This window comes from Nannobrachium achirus (assembly GCF_963921795.1).
Source record: "Nannobrachium achirus genome assembly, chromosome: 11".
NCBI lineage: Eukaryota > Metazoa > Chordata > Actinopteri > Myctophiformes > Myctophidae > Nannobrachium > Nannobrachium achirus.
This window is the reverse complement of record NC_137820.1, coordinates 10,075,021-10,097,497: the sequence shown is the minus strand read 5'-3', so window position 1 is coordinate 10,097,497 and position 22,477 is coordinate 10,075,021. Positions and strand designations below refer to the sequence as shown.

The following is a 22,477-nucleotide window of genomic DNA, read 5'->3' as shown; positions in this document are numbered from 1 at the left end:
CTGTATTCCTGCTTATCCGCCAGTGTTTACATGAAAAAACATTGAAAAAAAGCCAGGCATGCGCTATGGTAACACGTGGACACGTTCGCGCACAAAACGCACGATATGTGCGGGGATCATAATCCAGGCGTGTAGAGACTGGATTAAAGTTTCCAAACGCAAAAATCCGATTGAAAAACGAGCGTTCCATCGCCGAGTAGCTTCCACTTCTGTTACACAGTAAACCAATGGAGGCGGGACTATGGCCCAGGCTCAGACTGGATACGGAAAGCTGGATCCGGTCCAGACCGGAAATGACCGGATACAGTTAGGGGGGCGGGCCTAAAGAGCCAGAATCAGCGAAAATCTGCGCTAATACTTTTAATCCTTTCATAATGATTAAAGCTAATTAAACTTTACGGGCTCTACGGGCATGGCAGCGCGGTACAGCAGGAAATCTACGGTTTCTACGGGGATCGCGAGGTATGAGTTAACCACACTAAAGCTATTTTTAGCGTTTTCTATACATATGTTTATGTCACCCACTGTTTAACTTTAAAGATTAAGTATAAAGCATGACGTTGTGAAAACCACATCTATCTCGCTCAGCTCTTTAAAAAGTAAGAAAAAGTATGAAAAACTTGGCAAAGGAAAATCAAAGCGTACAGAATTAATGACTTGATCCCACTGTTGTCTGTATACACTGCCCCATCTCGTCTTCCCACACAGTGAGTAAACAAGGCTGTCCTCGGCAAACACTGATCAATGGCCGGCCCCCAGTAGAGCCGTTTCTGAAAGGCAATTACACAACTTATTTGTGCGTGCGTGCACATGCGTTTATGTAAAATGCATGATATCATTATTTTGAGCGTCTTTGTGCATGGTTGTGCATTTGCGCATGTGTCAGGGTGCATAATGACTGTGTGTCTCGCAGTGATGTAAAGTAACTAAGTACATTTACTTAAGTATAATTTTGAGGTATTTGGACTTTACTTGAGTATTTTCAATTTCCAATACTTTCACTTCTACTCCACTACATCTCAGATCCAAATATTGTACTTTTACTACACTACATTTATTTGAAAACTTTAGTTGCTAGTTACTTTGCAGATATAAATTATAATATTATAAAACATACATGAACCACTTTAGCCCTATTTTATACCTTGGCTATTTGAAAATAGCCGATCTACAAGCTCACTTGTGAACTTGTAGATCTGCTATTTTCAAACATTTTGTACTTTTACTTTTGGTACTTTAAGAACATTTTGATGCCAATACTTTCCTACTTGTACTCAAGTACATTTTGAATTCCAGACTTTTACTTGTAACGGAGTACATCTACATTGCAGTATTGATACTTTTACTTAAGTAAAATAAGTGAGTACTTTTTCCACCACTGCGTATACGTGCGTGCGTACACATGCGTTTATGTAAAATGCATGATATCATTATTTTGAGCGTCTCTGAGCATGGTCGTGCATTTGCGCATGTGTCAGGGTACATAATGACTGTGTGTCTGAGTGTGTTCCTACAGCATGTGTCAGAGAGAGGAAGACAAACGTAGGTAAGAGGAGGGAAAGAGGAGACAGGGGGAGGAGCGGGGTCCATCCTGGCCTGCGTCATAGAGGAACCCCATTAGCAAGGATGAGCCTTTTAGTGCTATTGAGCAGCTGCAAGGCTCACCCATGTCACAGCCGCTGAAGACTATAATTTATGCTTTGGCGACAACAAAAATGACAAGGCATGAGGTGTGTGTGCATTTTAGTTTTGACTGAGAAAGAGAAACGGTGCCAGAGAGAGATATTAGTTTCTTTATGATACATAAAGAAACTGATAGCCCTCGATCTGTACAAACCGCTGTGTCTTTGAACTGTATGTATTAGAGACGGACGGACGGACGGACGGACGGACGCGTCACGTGTGACCCCTGGTGTGACTATTATCACGGCAGACAACTGAACAGTGTCTGCACAAAGTTTGTACTGTCTGTTGGAGCAACTTTATACTTCTCCATGAGGCAAATAATGTTCTTTTACTCCACTACTGTTATTTGACAGCTTTAGTTACTTACTTTGTAGATTTAGGTTACTAGTAAGACGCCTCAGGGTGACATGCGACCTCGCCCTGAGGGGCGAGGTCTTGCCAATTCTTGGCCATCTGGCCAGTGATGTATATCGATGACATCAGGGATCTTCATATATGGGCATGAAAGGGATTCTGAGGAATATCCATATATGCACTTGACATATGTGATGTCACCTGTGATATCACCTGTGATGTCACAGTGATGTGAACCACAATGTCAGGCGTGACCTTCAGAGATACACGGATACGTGGACAAGATGTGCCAGTTTTCATAGTAAACTTGCGACCATACTGTAGGTCACAATTAACAACATAAAACATAATTGATGATGTATTATTATAGGCAAAGCTACTCAGCAGCACAAGTCATTAAAACCAGACCCATTATTGTTTTATCGCAGTTTAACTCTCCCCACGCTTTGAACGTTCACGTTCGCCCCATTTTTTACAGAACCTCGATGCCAATACGGCGCTCGTTCGGTTCGTTCGTGTGATGACTGTAAGCTGATGAGGGGTCGCGCGGCCGTGTACTGTCAACACATTTTCCGCGGTGATGGTGTAAAAAATCCATTATGCGTTAGATCAACGGAGAACAATTCACTTCCTTGTTGATTTCCTCTGGCTGTAAGGCTCTGTGGCCAGTGACTGGTCTTCTTCTTCTTCAACACATAACAGGCAAATTCACATTCATTCTTGCATGACGCCGCCCTCTGCTGCCTGGCAGACCAAAGTGCACTATTGCACAATAAAAAAAGAAGAAAAAAAAAGAAAAAAAATGTCTGTCTATCTGCTATAACGTCGCAAAGGTAAGCCGCTTTTTGATGGCACCAGACCCAATAAATAAATAAATAATCTGGCAGTAGGAGAGTTAATCGAGTCCTTGCTCTTGTCCCACCTCTGAACACCCTATCCGGTTCCAGCTATAGGACAGTCTAGGCCTATTTCCGTATCTAGAGATTTTCATCTACATCCAATGTTGTTGTCGGGCAAAACGGGTCATTGTCTCCGAAACTAGTTTTTCCCCTGAGTTTTTACAGTAAGCAAGCCACATTCAAACAAGCCTATAGCAATGGAATGGATTATCACAGTCAAACATTGTTTCCCACCCGGTGTTACAAGAGATCCTCCCGTACACGGTCAACGCTGTGGACATCGTATAACGCCCGCAGATGATCGGAATATACGGTAAGAGACTGGCAGTGGTGGCTTATGAAATGAAAATAAAATTCTGTCAGTGAATGGGTTAAATAAAAATTACTAATTACAATCCAATATGATTGTGAAATGGGCCCTTCTGACAATAATGAGTACTTGTATTTATATGTTTTATGTATTTTTTGATAAAGGAAGAGAAAGAGAGAAAGAGTCTATTTCAACAAGAGTCTATTTTCCAGACAATGCGGGCCACCGGAACCTGAAGACACTGATCAATGCGACACTGACACAACGCGTTGTCAGCATAATGACGGTTTGTAAGTAACTCAAGTGGGAGTATGCATAGAATAGGTGTTCATTTGTCCTGCATGGGTGTACCTCTTATGAGTCATTTGCATCACAGCTTGCCCAAGGGAGCTGCACGGTGCGGCATTACAAGCTCTTCAAAGCTCTTGATTTGTTCCAAAGAAAAAGTCGATACGCTAGCCTTTGAGGACAGGCCTCAGATCAACACGCCCACCCTAGTGTAAGTTTAGCTGGAGACTCAGTTACTGCCAATTAAATATGCCCTCGAGTGGCATTATTGCCAGAAAATCTCCATAGACTCCCATGTAATTTATAGTGCACAGATCATGCATGCCCATGCACAGATCATGCACCATGTTTGTGCAGGGCTGTTCACAGCTTTCAAACAAAAAAATCAGATTGGAAATCCGTTCAGGCATTCTTGAGAAAATAGCCATTATGTTTTCTTCAGATGTAAACAAACATGGCTGCCATGTTTGAAAGATGGGGTTGTATGGGGGGTGGAACATGCAAAATCGCAATTGAAATCATGTTTACTAGATTTAATGGGGTCCAAAAAAAAATTCAAAAAAGAAAAAAGAATATTCAATTTTTTTTATTTTTTTTTTGTTTTTTTTTTTTCTAAGTAAAAGTCGCCCAAAGTCGCTTGGCAGGGAAGTCCATAGTGAGAAAGTTGATCTAAAAGTCGTTTGGCACTGTATGACCCTTTGTTAGCCTTCTGGTTGGTCCCTGACTGACCAACCAGCATGCTCTATCTGCCTTGTCCCGCCCTGGTTCCGCCTTTTTTATGTTGAATTAGCTAAAACATAATTTTTGGATAAATAAAAACATTTAAAAACATGCTGGTTCACTATGCTGCCACTGAGCAGCTCCAATTGACTGAAACAAAGTTTGAAATTAGAATTGAGCACACAGAATAACAATATGAAGCAACTGAATTAACATGGCAGTGGATGGAATGTCCCACTGAATGTCCCACCAAGACACAGCAACCAATGGGTGTGGAGAGGGGCAGGACAATGGGCGGGACTTGACAAAGGGGGAATTGTCAGCTAATACTGGAAGTGTGTTAAATTGTGTGAACTAGTAATGGAACGTATTCATTTATTTTCTTTTTAAAGATTTGTTTTTGGGCTTTTTATGCCTTTATTGAATAGGACAGTAAACTGACAGGACATGGGGGGAGAGATGGGGAGTGAAGGTCTTCCGGATCGGGAATCGAACCAGCGACGCAATCAGGCATCAATGTCTATGTGGCAATGCCTAAGTGGTATGCGCCTGGACCAGTAGGCCAGCGGGCGCCCCGTAACGTATACATTTATAAACCCAAAATATTACAGTTATTAATAAAAGTAACTTTGAGTTAACATGATTTGTTTTTGACCGAGGAAGACTATAATTATGGTTAAAGGTCTCATGACATCAAATTTCAAATGTATTTAGGTTTTCTGAACTCAATGCACTCCCAAAAAACGAACTTCGAACATTCAGTGGATTTTCTGTGGTCTAGGGTTTTCTGAACAATAATAAGTAATCAGAAAAGTAAAATGATTGGCCCCCCGTCTTTGATGTCACAGTCAATTAATCCCGCCCCCTCTCCTCCCGGCCCCTCCCCTCTTTCTGCCCCCGATTGACAGGCAAAATCCCTCAACAGCTCAAAACCCCCTTTTTTTCATAGCAACTGAAAGGACCTTAGAACACAGAAAGAAAAATAATGTCTCGTTTGAAGGACCATGATAAAGACTTAATTATGTTTTGTAAAAACAGCATGTCATGAGACTTTTTATTTTTTTACTTATAATTTTTATCCCACGATTTTGCAACCCGTTTTTTCACCCAGTGCCAATAGCCTATGTAATCCTGGGCTCTGCTCTCCCTCTGCCGCGCCTGGGGAGACAACAGACTGACCGATGCATGAGTAGTCCAAGTTGTTTCTTTTCACCTGACAGGGGGATTTCCCCGGGATGGACGTAGCGCGTGGAAGGAACACGTTATTCCAACCAGTTCCTTTCCCCTCCATCAAGCACCCCGGCTGGCCAGGGGGAGGCATTATTGAGACCAGGATTACTGCATGTTTTTGTGAGGGTATCAACCCTAGGAGACACGGGGAGAACATGCAAACTCCACACAGAAAGGCCCTATCGCCGACCCTACCTAGGGTGTGGGCGCTAATGATGCGGAGGGAGAAACACACCCCCAGCACCCACAGCGTCCCCCGGCGGGAATCGAACCCAGGAGGACCTTCTAGCTAACCACTGCACCACCGTGCCCCCCGTGCATGTCATGAGACTTTTAACTTTAACACAAACACAAAGAACAGATCTACCAGAGCTATCAACACATTGCAGTGTGTTGATAGCTCTTTTCTGTTTCATAACTGAGTGGGGCATGCTTTTACAACTTTCATCGTCCCGAGTAGTCCACAGCCCAACAGGCACATGTTGTAGTTAGATAAATAGAGTAGTCCACAGCCCAACAGGCACATGTTGTAGTTAGATAAATAGAGTAGTCCACAGCCCAACAGGCACATGTTGTAGTTAGATAAATAGAGTAGTCCACAGCCCAACAGGCACATGTTGTAGTTAGATAAATAGAGTAGTCCACAGCCCAACAGGCACATGTTGTAGTTAGATAAATAGAGTAGTCCACAGCCCAACAGGCACATGTTGTAGTTAGATAAATAGAGTAGTCCACAGCCCAACAGGCACATGTTGTAGTTAGATAAATAGAGTAGTCCACAGCCCAACAGGCACATGTTGTAGTTAGATAAATAGAGTAGTCCACAGCCCAACAGGCACATGTTGTAGTTAGATAAATAGAGTAGTCCACAGCCCAACAGGCACATGTTGTAGTTAGATAAATAGAGTAGTCCACAGCCCAACAGGCACATGTTGTAGTTAGATAAATAGAGTAGTCCACAGCCCAACAGGCACATGTTGTAGTTAGATAAATAGAGTAGTCCACAGCCCAACAGGCACATGTTGTAGTTAGATAAATAGAGTAGTCCACAGCCCAACAGGCACATGTTGTAGTTAGATAAATAGAGTAGTCCACAGCCCAACAGGCACATGTTGTAGTTAGATAAATAGAGTAGTCCACAGCCCAACAGGCACATGTTGTAGTTAGATAAATAGAGTAGTCCACAGCCCAACAGGCACATGTTGTAGTTAGATAAATAGAGTAGTCCACAGCCCAACAGGCACATGTTGTAGTTAGATAAATAGAGTAGTCCACAGCCCAACAGGCACATGTTGTAGTTAGATAAATAGAGTAGTCCACAGCCCAACAGGCACATGTTGTAGTTAGATAAATAGAGTAGTCCACAGCCCAACAGGCACATGTTGTAGTTAGATAAATAGAGTAGTCCACAGCCCAACAGGCACATGTTGTAGTTAGATAAATAGAGTAGTCCACAGCCCAACAGGCACATGTTGTAGTTAGATAAATAGAGTAGTCCACAGCCCAACAGGCACATGTTGTAGTTAGATAAATAGAGTAGTCCACAGCCCAACAGGCACATGTTGTAGTTAGATAAATAGAGTAGTCCACAGCCCAACAGGCACATGTTGTAGTTAGATAAATAGAGTAGTCCACAGCCCAACAGGCACATGTTGTAGTTAGATAAATAGAGTAGTCCACAGCCCAACAGGCACATGTTGTAGTTAGATAAATAGAGTAGTCCACAGCCCAACAGGCACATGTTGTAGTTAGATAAATAGAGTAGTCCACAGCCCAACAGGCACATGTTGTAGTTAGATAAATAGAGTAGTCCACAGCCCAACAGGCACATGTTGTAGTTAGATAAATAGAGTAGTCCACAGCCCAACAGGCACATGTTGTAGTTAGATAAATAGAGTAGTCCACAGCCCAACATGCACATGTTGTAGTTAGATAAATAGAGTAGTCCACAGCCCAACAGGCACATGTTGTAGTTAGATAAATAGAGTAGTCCACAGCCCAACAGGCACATGTTGTAGTTAGATAAATAGAGTAGTCCACAGCCCAACAGGCACATGTTGTAGTTAGATAAATAGAGTAGTCCACAGCCCAACAGGCACATGTTGTAGTTAGATAAATAGAGTAGTCCACAGCCCAACAGGCACATGTTGTAGTTAGATAAATAGAGTAGTCCACAGCCCAACAGGCACATGTTGTAGTTAGATAAATAGAGTAGTCCACAGCCCAACAGGCACATGTTGTAGTTAGATAAATAGAGTAGTCCACAGCCCAACAGGCACATGTTGTAGTTAGATAAATAGAGTAGTCCACAGCCCAACAGGCACATGTTGTAGTTAGATAAATAGAGTAGTCCACAGCCCAACAGGCACATGTTGTAGTTAGATAAATAGAGTAGTCCACAGCCCAACAGGCACATGTTGTAGTTAGATAAATAGAGTAGTCCACAGCCCAACAGGCACATGTTGTAGTTAGATAAATAGAGTAGTCCACAGCCCAACAGGCACATGTTGTAGTTAGATAAATAGAGTAGTCCACAGCCCAACAGGCACATGTTGTAGTTAGATAAATAGAGTAGTCCACAGCCCAACAGGCACATGTTGTAGTTAGATAAATAGAGTAGTCCACAGCCCAACAGGCACATGTTGTAGTTAGATAAATAGAGTAGTCCACAGCCCAACAGGCACATGTTGTAGTTAGATAAATAGAGTAGTCCACAGCCCAACAGGCACATGTTGTAGTTAGATAAATAGAGTAGTCCACAGCCCAACAGGCACATGTTGTAGTTAGATAAATAGAGTAGTCCACAGCCCAACAGGCACATGTTGTAGTTAGATAAATAGAGTAGTCCACAGCCCAACAGGCACATGTTGTAGTTAGATAAATAGAGTAGTCCACAGCCCAACAGGCACATGTTGTAGTTAGATAAATAGAGTAGTCCACAGCCCAACAGGCACATGTTGTAGTTAGATAAATAGAGTAGTCCACAGCCCAACAGGCACATGTTGTAGTTAGATAAATAGAGTAGTCCACAGCCCAACAGGCACATGTTGTAGTTAGATAAATAGAGTAGTCCACAGCCCAACAGGCACATGTTGTAGTTAGATAAATAGAGTAGTCCACAGCCCAACAGGCACATGTTGTAGTTAGATAAATAGAGTAGTCCACAGCCCAACAGGCACATGTTGTAGTTAGATAAATAGAGTAGTCCACAGCCCAACAGGCACATGTTGTAGTTAGATAAATAGAGTAGTCCACAGCCCAACAGGCACATGTTGTAGTTAGATAAATAGAGTAGTCCACAGCCCAACAGGCACATGTTGTAGTTAGATAAATAGAGTAGTCCACAGCCCAACAGGCACATGTTGTAGTTAGATAAATAGAGTAGTCCACAGCCCAACAGGCACATGTTGTAGTTAGATAAATAGAGTAGTCCACAGCCCAACAGGCACATGTTGTAGTTAGATAAATAGAGTAGTCCACAGCCCAACAGGCACATGTTGTAGTTAGATAAATAGAGTAGTCCACAGCCCAACAGGCACATGTTGTAGTTAGATAAATAGAGTAGTCCACAGCCCAACAGGCACATGTTGTAGTTAGATAAATAGAGTAGTCCACAGCCCAACAGGCACATGTTGTAGTTAGATAAATAGAGTAGTCCACAGCCCAACAGGCACATGTTGTAGTTAGATAAATAGAGTAGTCCACAGCCCAACAGGCACATGTTGTAGTTAGATAAATAGAGTAGTCCACAGCCCAACAGGCACATGTTGTAGTTAGATAAATAGAGTAGTCCACAGCCCAACAGGCACATGTTGTAGTTAGATAAATAGAGTAGTCCACAGCCCAACAGGCACATGTTGTAGTTAGATAAATAGAGTAGTCCACAGCCCAACAGGCACATGTTGTAGTTAGATAAATAGAGTAGTCCACAGCCCAACAGGCACATGTTGTAGTTAGATAAATAGAGTAGTCCACAGCCCAACAGGCACATGTTGTAGTTAGATAAATAGAGTAGTCCACAGCCCAACAGGCACATGTTGTAGTTAGATAAATAGAGTAGTCCACAGCCCAACAGGCACATGTTGTAGTTAGATAAATAGAGTAGTCCACAGCCCAACAGGCACATGTTGTAGTTAGATAAATAGAGTAGTCCACAGCCCAACAGGCACATGTTGTAGTTACATAAATAGAAGATTAGAATTGAAACCAGAAAAAGTGCTCCTCGGAGCACAGGTCTCCGCCAGGTCAGGTAGGTTATTGTGGCCTCCTGGGCGGCGCAATAATAGGTCAATGTGAAAAGGGTGCCATTTCTTCCCAGGTCTTTCAAGGCTATCAGACACTGCGTTCATGATTTGAGGCATTTTGTTCCAAAAACGTGCTTTGCATAGATCAATCTGCTGGTGGTGCTATAAAAGGCCAATGCGAAAGCGGTGGCAATTCGGGGTAGAGTAGAGGTTCTGAATTGTCATCCAGGGAGTGTGTGTGCGCAGTTTGGCAGCGAACAGGCCAACAGTGCCAGAGATTAGCTGCTAACAGACAGACGGACACGCGGACGGGTGCCAAACATAGTCTCGGCCATGCCTTCGCCCTGGCGGAGACAATTAGTAAATGGATACATCACTAGACTTTAATTCAGAGCATAGAATATAGGCTGTTTAAAAAAGTAAACATAAAAACAGCACACTGGTATTTGGTGCTCTCAAAGTCTCAGTGGCTGGTCTATGGCAAGGTGGCCTGGCCGGGGTGGGTGTGACACCTGGCCTTAACTGTTGTCCAACTCCAGCCCTGGAGGGGATACAGTATTCTTATGTCATTGTGACCTACTCAGGGGCATAGTTCCGCCGATTTAAAACGAATCCAATACGGAACTAAAACTTCCTATGTTTGGCCGCTAGTTGCGCTGTTTTCCCCCCGCGAGGTACCAAAAATAATTTGTCTACATTGGACCCCATTCGTTTTCCCATTTGATTTTCTAACCGTTTTTCTAAACGTTGTCATAAATACTTTATGGTTCCTGTCGTCAGTGAAAAACTCCCTTTCAATCACCATGATATGCGTTTTGTGCAAATATGGTCCCATTTATGTTAAAATTGTTGATAAAGTTGCCAACTAAACTGATACTAGCCTGCTGGTTTCTTCTTCGTGTGCTTTATTTCGCGAGGCTCAACACCACATTCTCCCATGTATCCCTGCGGTTCCACGTGACCGTTGGCAACCAATAGCATTCCTTATGATTCCTGGGGTACCATTCAAACAATGATGGTGACTCCCATACAAGGGACAAAAAAAACGTAGAAACCAATGGCTTTGCTTCGTCCATATTTTTTTTACAGTCTATGGACCTACTGCACACTGGCTCGCTGTAACAGAGCACTAGAATACGAAAACTCTCCTTCATGAACTTTCATCTATAGACTCTATAGCTAGAATAATTATTAATTATAAATAATAATGATGCAGTTGACATAAGTGATGATGGGGGGATCAGAGTGACACTGGAATGACACCTCCACGTCCAGGGCTTGTGGCGAGGGCCGGGGTGGGATGGAAATGTCCGTGAGTCTAATCCAGATAAATGTCTTCCTGAAAGGAAAGGGAGAGGAAGGGAGCAAACAGCACTTAAGTCATTAGCCAAGCGGCAGCCTTCAGTAATGGCTCCCAATCTACCAAATCTAATCGCTGGCTCACCACTACAAATGACGGATCAGCGGCTGATTAAATGCAAGTTCAAGTGATATTGGGAGAGTGTGATTGGTGGTCGGTTGTGGCAGTGTTTGAACACCTGCGGGATAAGACGCACACAACCACAAGCTAGCGTGTGCAAGTGCATGCATGCATTAGGCAGGCACTTGTTCATATTTAGACGCACGCGCACACACAAAGCAAATTCTCACAAGCAGTACGCACATACATTGCACACATTTTAGATTCAAGCGTGTCAGATGGACGGACATTAAAGGAGTAGTTCACCCCCAGAATGATTTTTTTCCTGTTGATTACTAACACCATGGAGACTTGGGTTAAATACTATTTTTTTTGTATTTGTCACTTTCCTAAGACATAGAAAATATTATAGTAAGTTGAGCCCCATTGATTCCGCATGGGGACCCAAATGCATTTGGGTCCCCATCCGGAATCAATGGGGGTACATTTATCGTAATCACATTATAGTCTTAGGAATGCGACAGAAACCAAAAAATATTATTGAACTCAAGTCTCCATGGCGTGAGTAATCAATAGAAAAAAAAGTCATTTTGGGGGTGAACTACTCCTTTAATAATCTATTAATGTATTTATTATTAGACTACCTTGAGTTGAGTTGAATTAGATGATATTGTACCATGCAGAACAATATGTTTTTAATCTGCCGTAAACAGTATGGAATATTAGGGTCTATAGGACTGATGCATCACCGCTCCAGTGTATGACCCTTCCTTCTTGGTTTATGGTTTATTAGGTTTGGTTTGGTTTGTTCTGTTCTTTTTCCACTCCTGTGTGGGAGGCGGTCAACCTGCCAGAGGTGTGTCCAGGAAACAGGGACGTGCTGGCCATTGGGAAAAGCGGGACAACTCCCGAACGGCCGGTTCATTCCCGGCCGGTCCAGGCCGGCCGTTAGGAAAAAAAATAAAATAAAATGTCGGCCTTCGTTACATTTTGGGGGCTGGGCGACCAACAAAGTAAATCGTCACTGTCAGGCAGAAACCTCGAATCTCCAAGTTTCAAATTTGTACATTTTTTCGCAAAGCAAAGCCCTGCTTCATCATACAAGGCAGTCGCACAAAAGTAGTGAAAACAGCAGATCAGCAAGCACACAACGCCTCGCGGTGCGAGGCGTTGTGTGCTTGTAGATCGGCTGTTTTCACTAGTTTAAATCATTTTTAAAATGATAAATACAAAACAAACGGTTTTGGACATACAAGGTTTCCACCGGACAACAACGAAATATAACTCATGGCTTGTCACTTGTCATGATCTGAAATGGCAAATCTTTGAGTATAGCAGCAGCGCTATAGAGAGAGATCTCTCTCTATAGCACGCAATGAGGGCCTCTCCAACTCTTTTTCCCGGGCTGAATCAGGGGCCCAGCACGTCCCTGTGTCCAGGAAAGGAGTCACACCTATTTATTTAATCAAGCTGACCAGGGTCATTTCTCTCACTCTCTCCTTTCCAGGCAGCAGCTTTTGTATCGGTGTTGTTTTTGACAGCACATTTTGAATAAAAATGTCATTTAGTTTTAGTCATAATTTAGTCACCTGAAAAGTTTTAGTTTTAGTCTAATTTTAGTCGACTAAATATCATAAGATTTTAGGCGACTAAATCTACAGTTGATTTAGTCAACTGAAATGTATTTTGGCAGGCCTTGATGGCATTGTAATGACTGATTTTACACTTGGTTGTGTGCTGAAAATAGCCGATCTACAAGCTCACAGCGTGAGCTTGTAGATCTGCTATTTGTGAGCTTGTAGATCTGCTATTTTCAGCACGCAACACCTGTGAGCAACCAAACATAAAATGACTCTCTTCTCCACTAGTCCCTCCCTAACGTTTTAGTCTAGTTTTTATTTTGTTGACGAAATTGTCAATATATTTAGTCTTAGTTTTAGTCATCACAGATTAGTTTTTATTTTGTTTATATTTAGTTTTTGTCAGTGAAAAAAATGCAGTCGACAAACATTTTTCGTCATAGTCCACGAAATCAACACTGTTTTATATTTGGTTTGATTTCTTTAATACCTGTGCAGCATTTCACACTTCCGCATTGGCCTACACTGTCCCACTGATACTGACTATATCTCATAATAGATAACTGTGTGTTTTGGACGGACGGACGGACGGACTGTCGGTCCGACTGTCGGTCAGACGGACGGACAGTCGGTCGGTCGATTATATAAGTTGTTATTAGTTTATTACATTTGTTTTACCCCTTTAGTGATGTGGTCTCCCATATTTGTCACTATTCAGTGTTTCTCATTCTACTATGCCTATTTCCTGGTGGCACCAATTAACATTTAGAACATAGTCATAGGGGAATCTAATATTATTGTTGAACCCACCACATGCAATGTAAAATTATGACATATCTATTCTCAATAAAGACCATGCACTATTGTATGAAAATGTTAACAGCCTTTCCTCTGATCTTGCACTTTCTGCATAAATTGTAAAAAGGTTATACACACCCAAAAAACTGATTCAACCCCCCTATAAATGTGACACATATAAATTATGTTTGCTTTATTTAATTACTTCACTTCAAGGCATAAGCATATACATTTAATTGATATAACTCAAATATTATTAATAGTGCCAGATGTGATACATTTACATTATGTTGGCTTTATTTAAATGTATTTAATTATAATATATGCAAATGTATTGAATTGATGTAACTGAACAAATATTAATCGTGCTTACCTTAAATATATACATTTACAATATATGCATTTTTATTAAATTGTTCCAACTCAAATGTAATTAATAGTGCTTATACAAAATCTATTCATTTAACATTATGCATTTATATTACATTCATGTAACTCAAATCTTAGTAATGGAATTTAAAAACACATTGAAAATGAGTTCCAATGAAAACTCCCAGAGTCCCATAAACCACGCCTCTCACCAATTTTATTGAGTCGTTTTTAAGGCTGAAATCATTCTGAGAATATTGTTTGAATCCAACTCAATTTTAATAAGTACATTTTACAGATCTGAGAAGTGACTCCAGCCCTTTCCCTTGATTGGTCAAATAAGTTGGTCACATGTTATGCAAAGCATGCTGGGAACAGCATTTTTCTAGGTTTTCAGGGAAATGTTTAAGCTTTCGGGAGCTAAAAATGCTAAATGTATCATATCAATGTGTCTGCCTTGGCAAGATGACTGTCATATGTCAGAATTTGATTTGTCAGTATTTGAGCCTAAACCCTAACCCTAACTGCTAGGCTGCTAGTTTAAGCTTGAGCTCCCTCCCCATGCTAGGCTAAAAGAGAAGAACTCATGGTAACTTTGAGGTTATTGCGTTGGTTTTCTCTTAAATGTTCTGATTATTCAATAATCACTGCTATTGCATATATCCATTATGCATCTGTATGTTGATATTGTAAAACTTGAAACAAATCATCCAGAAGAAAACCTGAAACCGAACTCTTCTTATGTAAATGTAAAAGTATTTTATTTATCTTAGCTTAATTCCATAAAAATGAGTTGAACCAACACATTTACGTTAACATTTGTTTGAGTTGGACAAACGTAAATTAATTAAGTTCATATAATTAACTTGGCTTAAGTTAATGAAAATGAGTTGGACTAATTGAACAACATGCATTGCATTGAATGTAGATTTGACTTGGGACTACATATATCCCATATATAAATTTACTCATATAAAATGGGTGGAAAAGTTTCACACATTTAAAATGTGTTCAACTGAGAGATTATTTTTTTGGGTGCATTGTAAATGAATGCACCACAGGCTCACATACACATACAATAGTATGTGAGCTTACGCATACTCAAACACACAAGCTATTCACTGTCTCACATTATACATCCCCTTGTGAAGAAGGCAAGAGCTGAAAGTGTAGCCACTGAATTTGGGGGATAGACAGTGGCATGAATGTAGGGCAGGGGTCTTCAACGTTTTCAGGCCAAGGACCCCTTAGTTGAGAGAGAGATGAAGCAGGGACCCCCACAACCTTTTCATAGATTCCATATACTGTAGTTTCATTGTTTGACAGCACAATCATCAGTGTATTTTGGATTCATGTCAATGTGTGTTTCCAGATATTTAACCACTTGAACTGTCAATACCTAATAAACTTGAGCTTTCACTCTGTACTTAGTCTGCTCTTTTTCCCCACCAAACCGCTTTGCTGAAAATAGCCGATCTACAAGCTCACAGCGCCTCGCATTGTAGATCTGCTATTTTTGGCCAAAGTTCTCAGAATATGGACGGACGCTAGGGTTCAAGTGGTTAATATAAAAAAGGAGAAAAAAAATCTATCACACAAAGATTTGAAGGACCCCCTGTAGTAACTCTGAGGACCCCCTAGGCGTCCCGGACCCCCTGTTGAAGACCCCTGATGTGGAGGATTCAGAGAGTGTGACTGCACCCAGACACATGGTGGATGGGGGCACCGTTTACAACATTGTTCATTATACTGTATGTTTATGAAATATGTGTTTTCATCACCATACAAGTTGAACAGGGGCATAGTTCCGCCGACTGACTATTGACTCCAATACGGAACTAAAACTTCCTATGATTGGCCACTAGTTGCGCTGTTTCCCCCCCCCCCGGCCAATCGCAAAAAGAATTGTTCTCCATTGGACCCCTCTCATTTTCCCCTTTCGTTTTCTAACCTTAATTAACATTTTCATAAATACTTTATGGTTCCTATCGCTAGTTAAAAATTGCCTTTTAGTCACGATGATATGCGTTTTGTGAAAATAAGGTCCCATTTATGTTAAAAATTGATGATAAAGTTGCGGGGGGCGTGGCCAACTAAACTGATACCAGCCGGCTGTGTTCTTCTTCGTGTGCTGTATTTCGGGAGGCTACGACCACATTCTCCCATGTATCTCTGCGGTTGCGCGTGACCGTTGGCAGCCAATAGCATCCTCTGGTGCTTTTACAATTGATGATGGCGACACCCATACCAAGGACCCAAAATGCGTCATTTGCGCTGCATAGAAACCAATGGCTTCGCTTTGTCCATATATTTTACAGTCTATGAAGTTGAATGGTCAAAAATATATTTTTTTTAAACGCTAGTAGGCTCCAATTCCCTCTCCCCACGTTACCCCTGAGGATTGATGAACTATATCTGAGGTGACATGACACATGTAAGGAGCAGGCAAGGCACTTGCTGCCCCCCCCCCCCCCCCCCCCCAGGCCTTTGCCTTTGTTGGTCCTGAAAACATTAGGGAGATTACATTTAACCACTGAAAACGGAGAGGCATCAATCAGCATTGCAGCATGGGAGGAGAGGGGGGGGGGGGGGGGGGGTTGGCTTAACCTATTAAGACCGGGAACTATTTTATACTTTAGCTATTGAAAAATAGCAGATGTTCAAGCTCACAGCGCGGCACCAGATCTGCAGTTTTTGAAAAATCTATATTTTTATATATATATCGTCGTTGTCGGGTGGAAACCTCGTATCTCCAAGTTTAAAATGTGTACGTTCTTCCACAAAGTAAAGCCCTGATTCATCATACAAGGCCGTTGCACAAAAGTAGTGAAAACAGCACATCTACAAGCACACAACGCCTCGCGCTGCGAGGCGTTGTGTGCTTGTAGATCGGCTGTTTTCACTATTTTAAATCGTTTTTAAAATGATAAATGCAAAACGAACGGTTTTGGACATACAAGGTTTTCAACGACGATATATATAATTTTAAAAGAACAATTGTAAATCAAATATTTGCCTCTGGGTGGTCCCTGGAACAACATATTTTGAGATGGGGGGTCCACAGCCAAATACATGTAATTTTTTAGGGTTCTCGACAAGTTTGAGAACCACTGATTTAGAAGAAGGATTTAGAAGACGTATATAGAATCGTGTCGAAATATTCAAAGACTTGCACACATTTTCACGATTTTTCAAAAATAGCAGATCTACAAGCTCGCAGCGCGGCACTCGGTGCCGCGCTGTGAGCTTGTATCTCTGCTATTTTTTAATAGTTAAAGCATAAAATAATGGTTAACGTGGTTCAAATCTAAAGTGAGACAGATTTGCGTTCCCGCCCCGGTCTAAACGGCTTAGAGCTCTGACATCATTGTCTGAATGAGCCCAGGCTCTGTCGTACTGTAGCTACTCCACTTTCATTCAAGAAAAAAAAAGGAGAGACTAAATAAAGAGACCTTTCAGCAATCGATGAGCAGACACTTACAAATGGTGTGGCTGGAGCGAGCAACACTAAGGAGAGTTTGTGCTTCCGAAAAGTGCCTGGAGGATAGCCTATTTGTCATGATTACACAAGACTGAATGAATCAACCTGACTACTGGAATTATAAAGGAATTGGATTTGAACTGTGTGCAATGATTTGAAGGGATATTCAATTCTGAGAGTAAAGGAACATTATTGTACTGGACTGGCTTCCATTCAAAATCATAAAATAGCTGTGCCTTTATAGATTCCTGGCCCATTATCTCACACCTCAAACCGCTTTTTATGTATGAAGGTTAGAATACAAATGGTTTACAAATGTCATTATACGTGCATATACCGTAAGTGTCCTTGTATGCAAGACACTAACTCACATGGGCAACTGGTGGCCCGGGGGCCACATGCCAATAAATGTGTATTTAAGTTCATAAAGTAAGAAGTAACATAAGTAACATAAGAACCTGTACATGCATTTGAAATTAAATTATATATTTTTTTCAGGATTCTATAAAAATAGCAAAAATAGCAAAATAGCAGCTCAAACGCAGTGCGATGCATTTCGAGCTTGTAGATCTGCTATTTTTACTGTATAGGCATTGTGGCCCTCTGGAGTGTGTGTAAAAATATAGTGGCCCTCTCCTAGCCTGACTGCAAGCGTCAGACTCAATCACACACTTCGTTTTGGGATTGAGTCTGAGCCTGGGGACGGAGATTCTACTTCAGCGGGGGCGGGGTAAAGCCTATTGACGTCACACACACACACACACACACACACACACACACACACACACACACACACACACACACACACACACACACACACACACAGCCCCGTGTGTCGCCGACGGTGACGTGGCGTGACATTGCAAAAATACGTTATTTCTCATAACATATTATATGACTGCATGTTTACGTTAGTGCAAAATGGTATTAAAACGTAATGAAACGGCACTATTGTAGTTCATTAAAAGAATTCGAGTCGAGTCTGACTCCTCCATGACAGTTTTCACGGACCAATCAGAGTCCACTAGCGGCTCACGTGGGCAGAAGAGCACCAATCAGAGTCCATTACGGACTCTCACGTGGGCAGAACAGCTCCAAAGGGAGGGGGCTGGGACCGGACCAGCCTACCACGTGCCTCAAGTCTATAGCCCTGATTGGCCCATTCAATTCGCCCACTCCTCGGGCGAGCTTGAAATAAGATTAAATATCTCCGGGCTCAGTCCACACTACACACCACCCACCAACAGGGGGTGGTGATGTGCGGACTGATTTATCAGGCTAGCCCGCGACCGAGTATTTCCCGGTGAATCTGTGCGCAAAGGTGGGGGCCGATGGGCAAGGAGGGTTGCGAGCTTATGAGAAACAACTAAAATAAGACCTTAAAACCTAGCGAAAACAGTTGCGTGCATTAGCGGAAGATGACGATAAAGGAAATCATTTAATGGAAAACATTAAATTAACTTCTGAAAAGCTTACACGGCCTTAAAACATGGCAAAAACAGTTGCGTGCATTAGCGCAAGATTAGATGAGGATAAAGGAAATCATTAAATGGAAAACATTAAATTAACTTCTGAAAAGGCTTCACCCACCTCGAGTCTATCTATGGTCGCCTACTAAAAACTAGTGAACCGCGATCTTGCCACACGTGAATAATTGTGGTTGTAAACAATAACACAGACAATATAAATCCTTGTTGTGGGAAGAAAGGATATCATCATGGCCCCAAATAACTTTTAAATATCTTGCAATTGGCGACGAGTCTCTTACTAAATCGGCAAGATTACATTACATAACATAATACATAAAAGCTAAGCTATATAACCTCTCCATCATCAGCAATAGTCAGTGGTTCGTGTCCCCCACACTCCCAAGCCCCCACCGTTGTGCACAGATTCACCGGGAAATACTCGGTCGCGGCTAGCCCTCTCCAGCATCACAGTTGTAGATGCTGTTGCCCACCCCTGCACTAACTGCTCCGCAGGTGCTGTATTAATAGTAACTGCTCTTAATAATTAGGATGGTGCAGGGCTGGACTGGGACATAAATTCCGCCCTGGCATCTTGGCCCACAACCAGCGCGAACCGAACATAGAAGAGCTATGTCCACAAGTCCACAACGCGTCGAGTCAGCGATGTGTCATGGGCTTGTATCAGATGTTATATGTTCAGTAGCATGGGATTATGCTACTATAGGCCTGTATTCAGATGATAGACAGTGGGCCAATCATGTGACGTCTCGGTGCTCTGGGGGCTGGTGCTACTGAAGGATTGGCCCTCTCCACTTAGTGGCCGCCCAATCCAAAAATTACTGTAACTAGCCTATCATATTTATTTGTTTGTTTGTTTAATTTTATTATTATGTTTGGGTATGAAAGAAAGATGCCCAGTAAATGCAGAGTACACATTCTAAAATGTAGCCTACAATGACAAGACAGGCAACTAATTATTACCCATACTCACACACATGCACACAAAGTCAGGCAAACATGCAGTCACTGTCATGTGTAATATCACATGTACTTTGTGACATACTGAATACAAACCATAGTGAGGGAAAGTTAGCCGAGTGTTGGACCAATCTGGGAACCAGTGTTGGGTATCGTTACATTTTGAAGTAACTTGTTAAGTTACAATCGTTATTGCCATTAAAAAGTAACTCTTACGTTACTCCGTTGCCAAATGAGAAAAGTAACTTTTCCGTTACCGACAATTAAAACCCACCTGCGCTGCGAGGACGTTTGGTAAACATAAAATAGCCTACCGGAGTGTTGTGACGGCTGGACTTCAACATGGCGATTTGCATTGCCGTTGAACCTCCTCCTTTCTTTCACCAGTAAATCCAAAAATAGCGTGAATACTTCCACAGCCTCCCTTGGGAAACTTTGTGGGAGCCAATCAAAGTTGGGGGTATCCTGAGGGCCTGGTGGGATTAAAGGGGGAAAAATAGAAAATAGACAATATGAGCGAATGAGGTAGGGTATTTTTGTGCTGCTGAATCCATTCCAACCATTAGTTTTCAGTAAAAATGACTCCTTGGCCATAAAATAGGCCACACCTATTTTATGTGTCGATGAGACATATAATATTGGCAATTTTTGCATGGTCTCCAAATCTTTGTGTGATAGAAACTTTTTTCACATTTTCTATATTAACCATTTCAACCCTAGCGTCCAGAGACTTTTAGCTGAAAATCGCAGATCTACAAGCTCGCAGCGCGAGGAGGCGTTGTGAGCTTGGAGATCGGCTATTTTAGGCAAAGATGTTTGGTGTAGAGGGGGAAAAGAGCAGACTAGTACAGACAGAGTGAAAGGTCAAGTTTATTAACTATTGACAGTTCAAGTGGTTAAATATGTGAAAAAACTAATTGTCATGAATCCAAAATACACTGATGATGGTGCTATCAAACAATGAAACTATATAATGAAAAGGTTGTGGGGGTCCCTGCTTCATCTCTCTCTCAACTAAGGGGTCCTTGGGCTGAAAACGTTGAAGACCCCAGTATACACTGTTGGGTGGGTCATCATCACCTTTGTTACTCTGATACACACATGTTATTTGTTACACCAACTAACTTACCAACAACGCTGCCATGTTTACTTAAATTACCCCCCAGTGCTTTACGCCTCAAGAAAGAACATGTTCAAGTTATACTCAGATGAGAAACCTATCAGAAGCTGGGCAGAGGAATGCATTTCCCCTCTAAACTGTCTTAAAAGAAACTTGGCTCAAGTCTTTGGAGTCAGTTCAGATTCAATCACACTTGATCAACTTGGACCACAGCCGGTGGTATTTATAGAAAGTTAAACGGTATGCGGTTATGAAACCTGGCCATTGGCCAACAGCTAGCCATAATTTCTGCCTCTGCAGCAAAGATGAGTTTTCTTTCCTTTTTCTTTTTTTTTGGGGCAGTGCAAGGCGCAGTTCAAGACACTCATGTTCTGCTGAGTGAAAAGGAGACAATACCTTTTCATTTGTCAAATACGGCTTATTGGACAATCATGAGTAGGCTACAAATGAAAGGTAACAGATTAGAGTATGTGCATAAAATAAAACCTCTGATGAAACAACAAACAGAACAAAAAAAACAACAAACACTTAAAGGGGAAAACCACCCATTTTCAATACTGAACTATGTCATTAATATATCTTAGAGAGTTGTGTGGAAATACAAAAAAGGTTCCCCCCCCCCCCCCCCCTTCTGTGTTGCCTAGAACTGGAGGATTGATTTTGGGGCTTGTACTGCAAAGTACACCGTGATAACATCACACCGGTGTGATTTGCAATACAAACCCGAAAATCAATCCTCCAGTTCTAGGCAACACAGTACGGGGGGACTTTTTATATATTTCCACACAACTCCTCTAAGGTATATTAATGCCCTGGTGAAAATGGGTAGTTTTCCCCTTTAAAGAAGGGGTGCCATGATTTTCACCCCTATAAAACATGATTATCTACTATTATGATTATATATATACTAGGTGGAAGAATTTTTCCAAAAAAGGGGGGAGAAAGAGTTAAAATTATGTTTTTATGTGGCCACACCCACCAGTTCATTGATATGCGTGGTTGTCATGGTGGGTGGTGACCCAGCTGAAGTTAGCCACACCCACGTGTGTTGGGTGAATGGTAATTAGGGGAGGGGTTGATTCTATGATGTAATAAGTATGGGTGTTTTTGGAATGGCACATCTGACCCAGCAGGTGGCATCCTCCAGCTAAAAACCCAAATAAAAAGAGAATGCATAATTGCTCATAACAACCACACCAGGGGGTCTAATGAACTACTGTCAACCTCCTAGACACATGAAAACCAGAAAAAGTACAAAACTATGGCACCACCTCTTTAAGTAACTAGAAAGATGCAATTGGAAATTGTAAGTGTGGTTGCCTATTTATTGCCTGCAAGCCAGAACGTCATGTGAAGCTCGACCAATCCTCGCTAGCACCCCACTGAACTCAACTACAATCAGCATCAATGACATCACTGATGACATCAGATTTTGTATACAGAATACTATGAACAATGGGCTAGAACAATAGTCTGGTTGCCCTATTGGCAACTACACTAATAATAAAAATCAAACCTCGGTTCAAAGTGA

General features: G+C 41.8%; 1 protein-coding gene across 1 annotated transcript in view; it reads right to left on the bottom strand.

Annotated features, from left to right (window-relative positions):
• LOC308293764 (calcitonin-1-like) overlaps positions 1–20,280 on the bottom strand; it is a gene marked incomplete at its 3' end in the record, with an annotated part of 35,685 nt that extends 15,405 nt beyond the window's left edge. The window contains exon 1 of the mRNA XM_080736390.1: positions 20,141–20,280. Within this exon, the coding sequence (XP_080592516.1) occupies positions 20,141–20,182 (42 nt within the window). The 5' untranslated portion in view covers positions 20,183–20,280. The remainder of the gene's footprint in view (positions 1–20,140) is intronic.
• Positions 20,281–22,477: the final 2,197 nt, after the last annotated feature.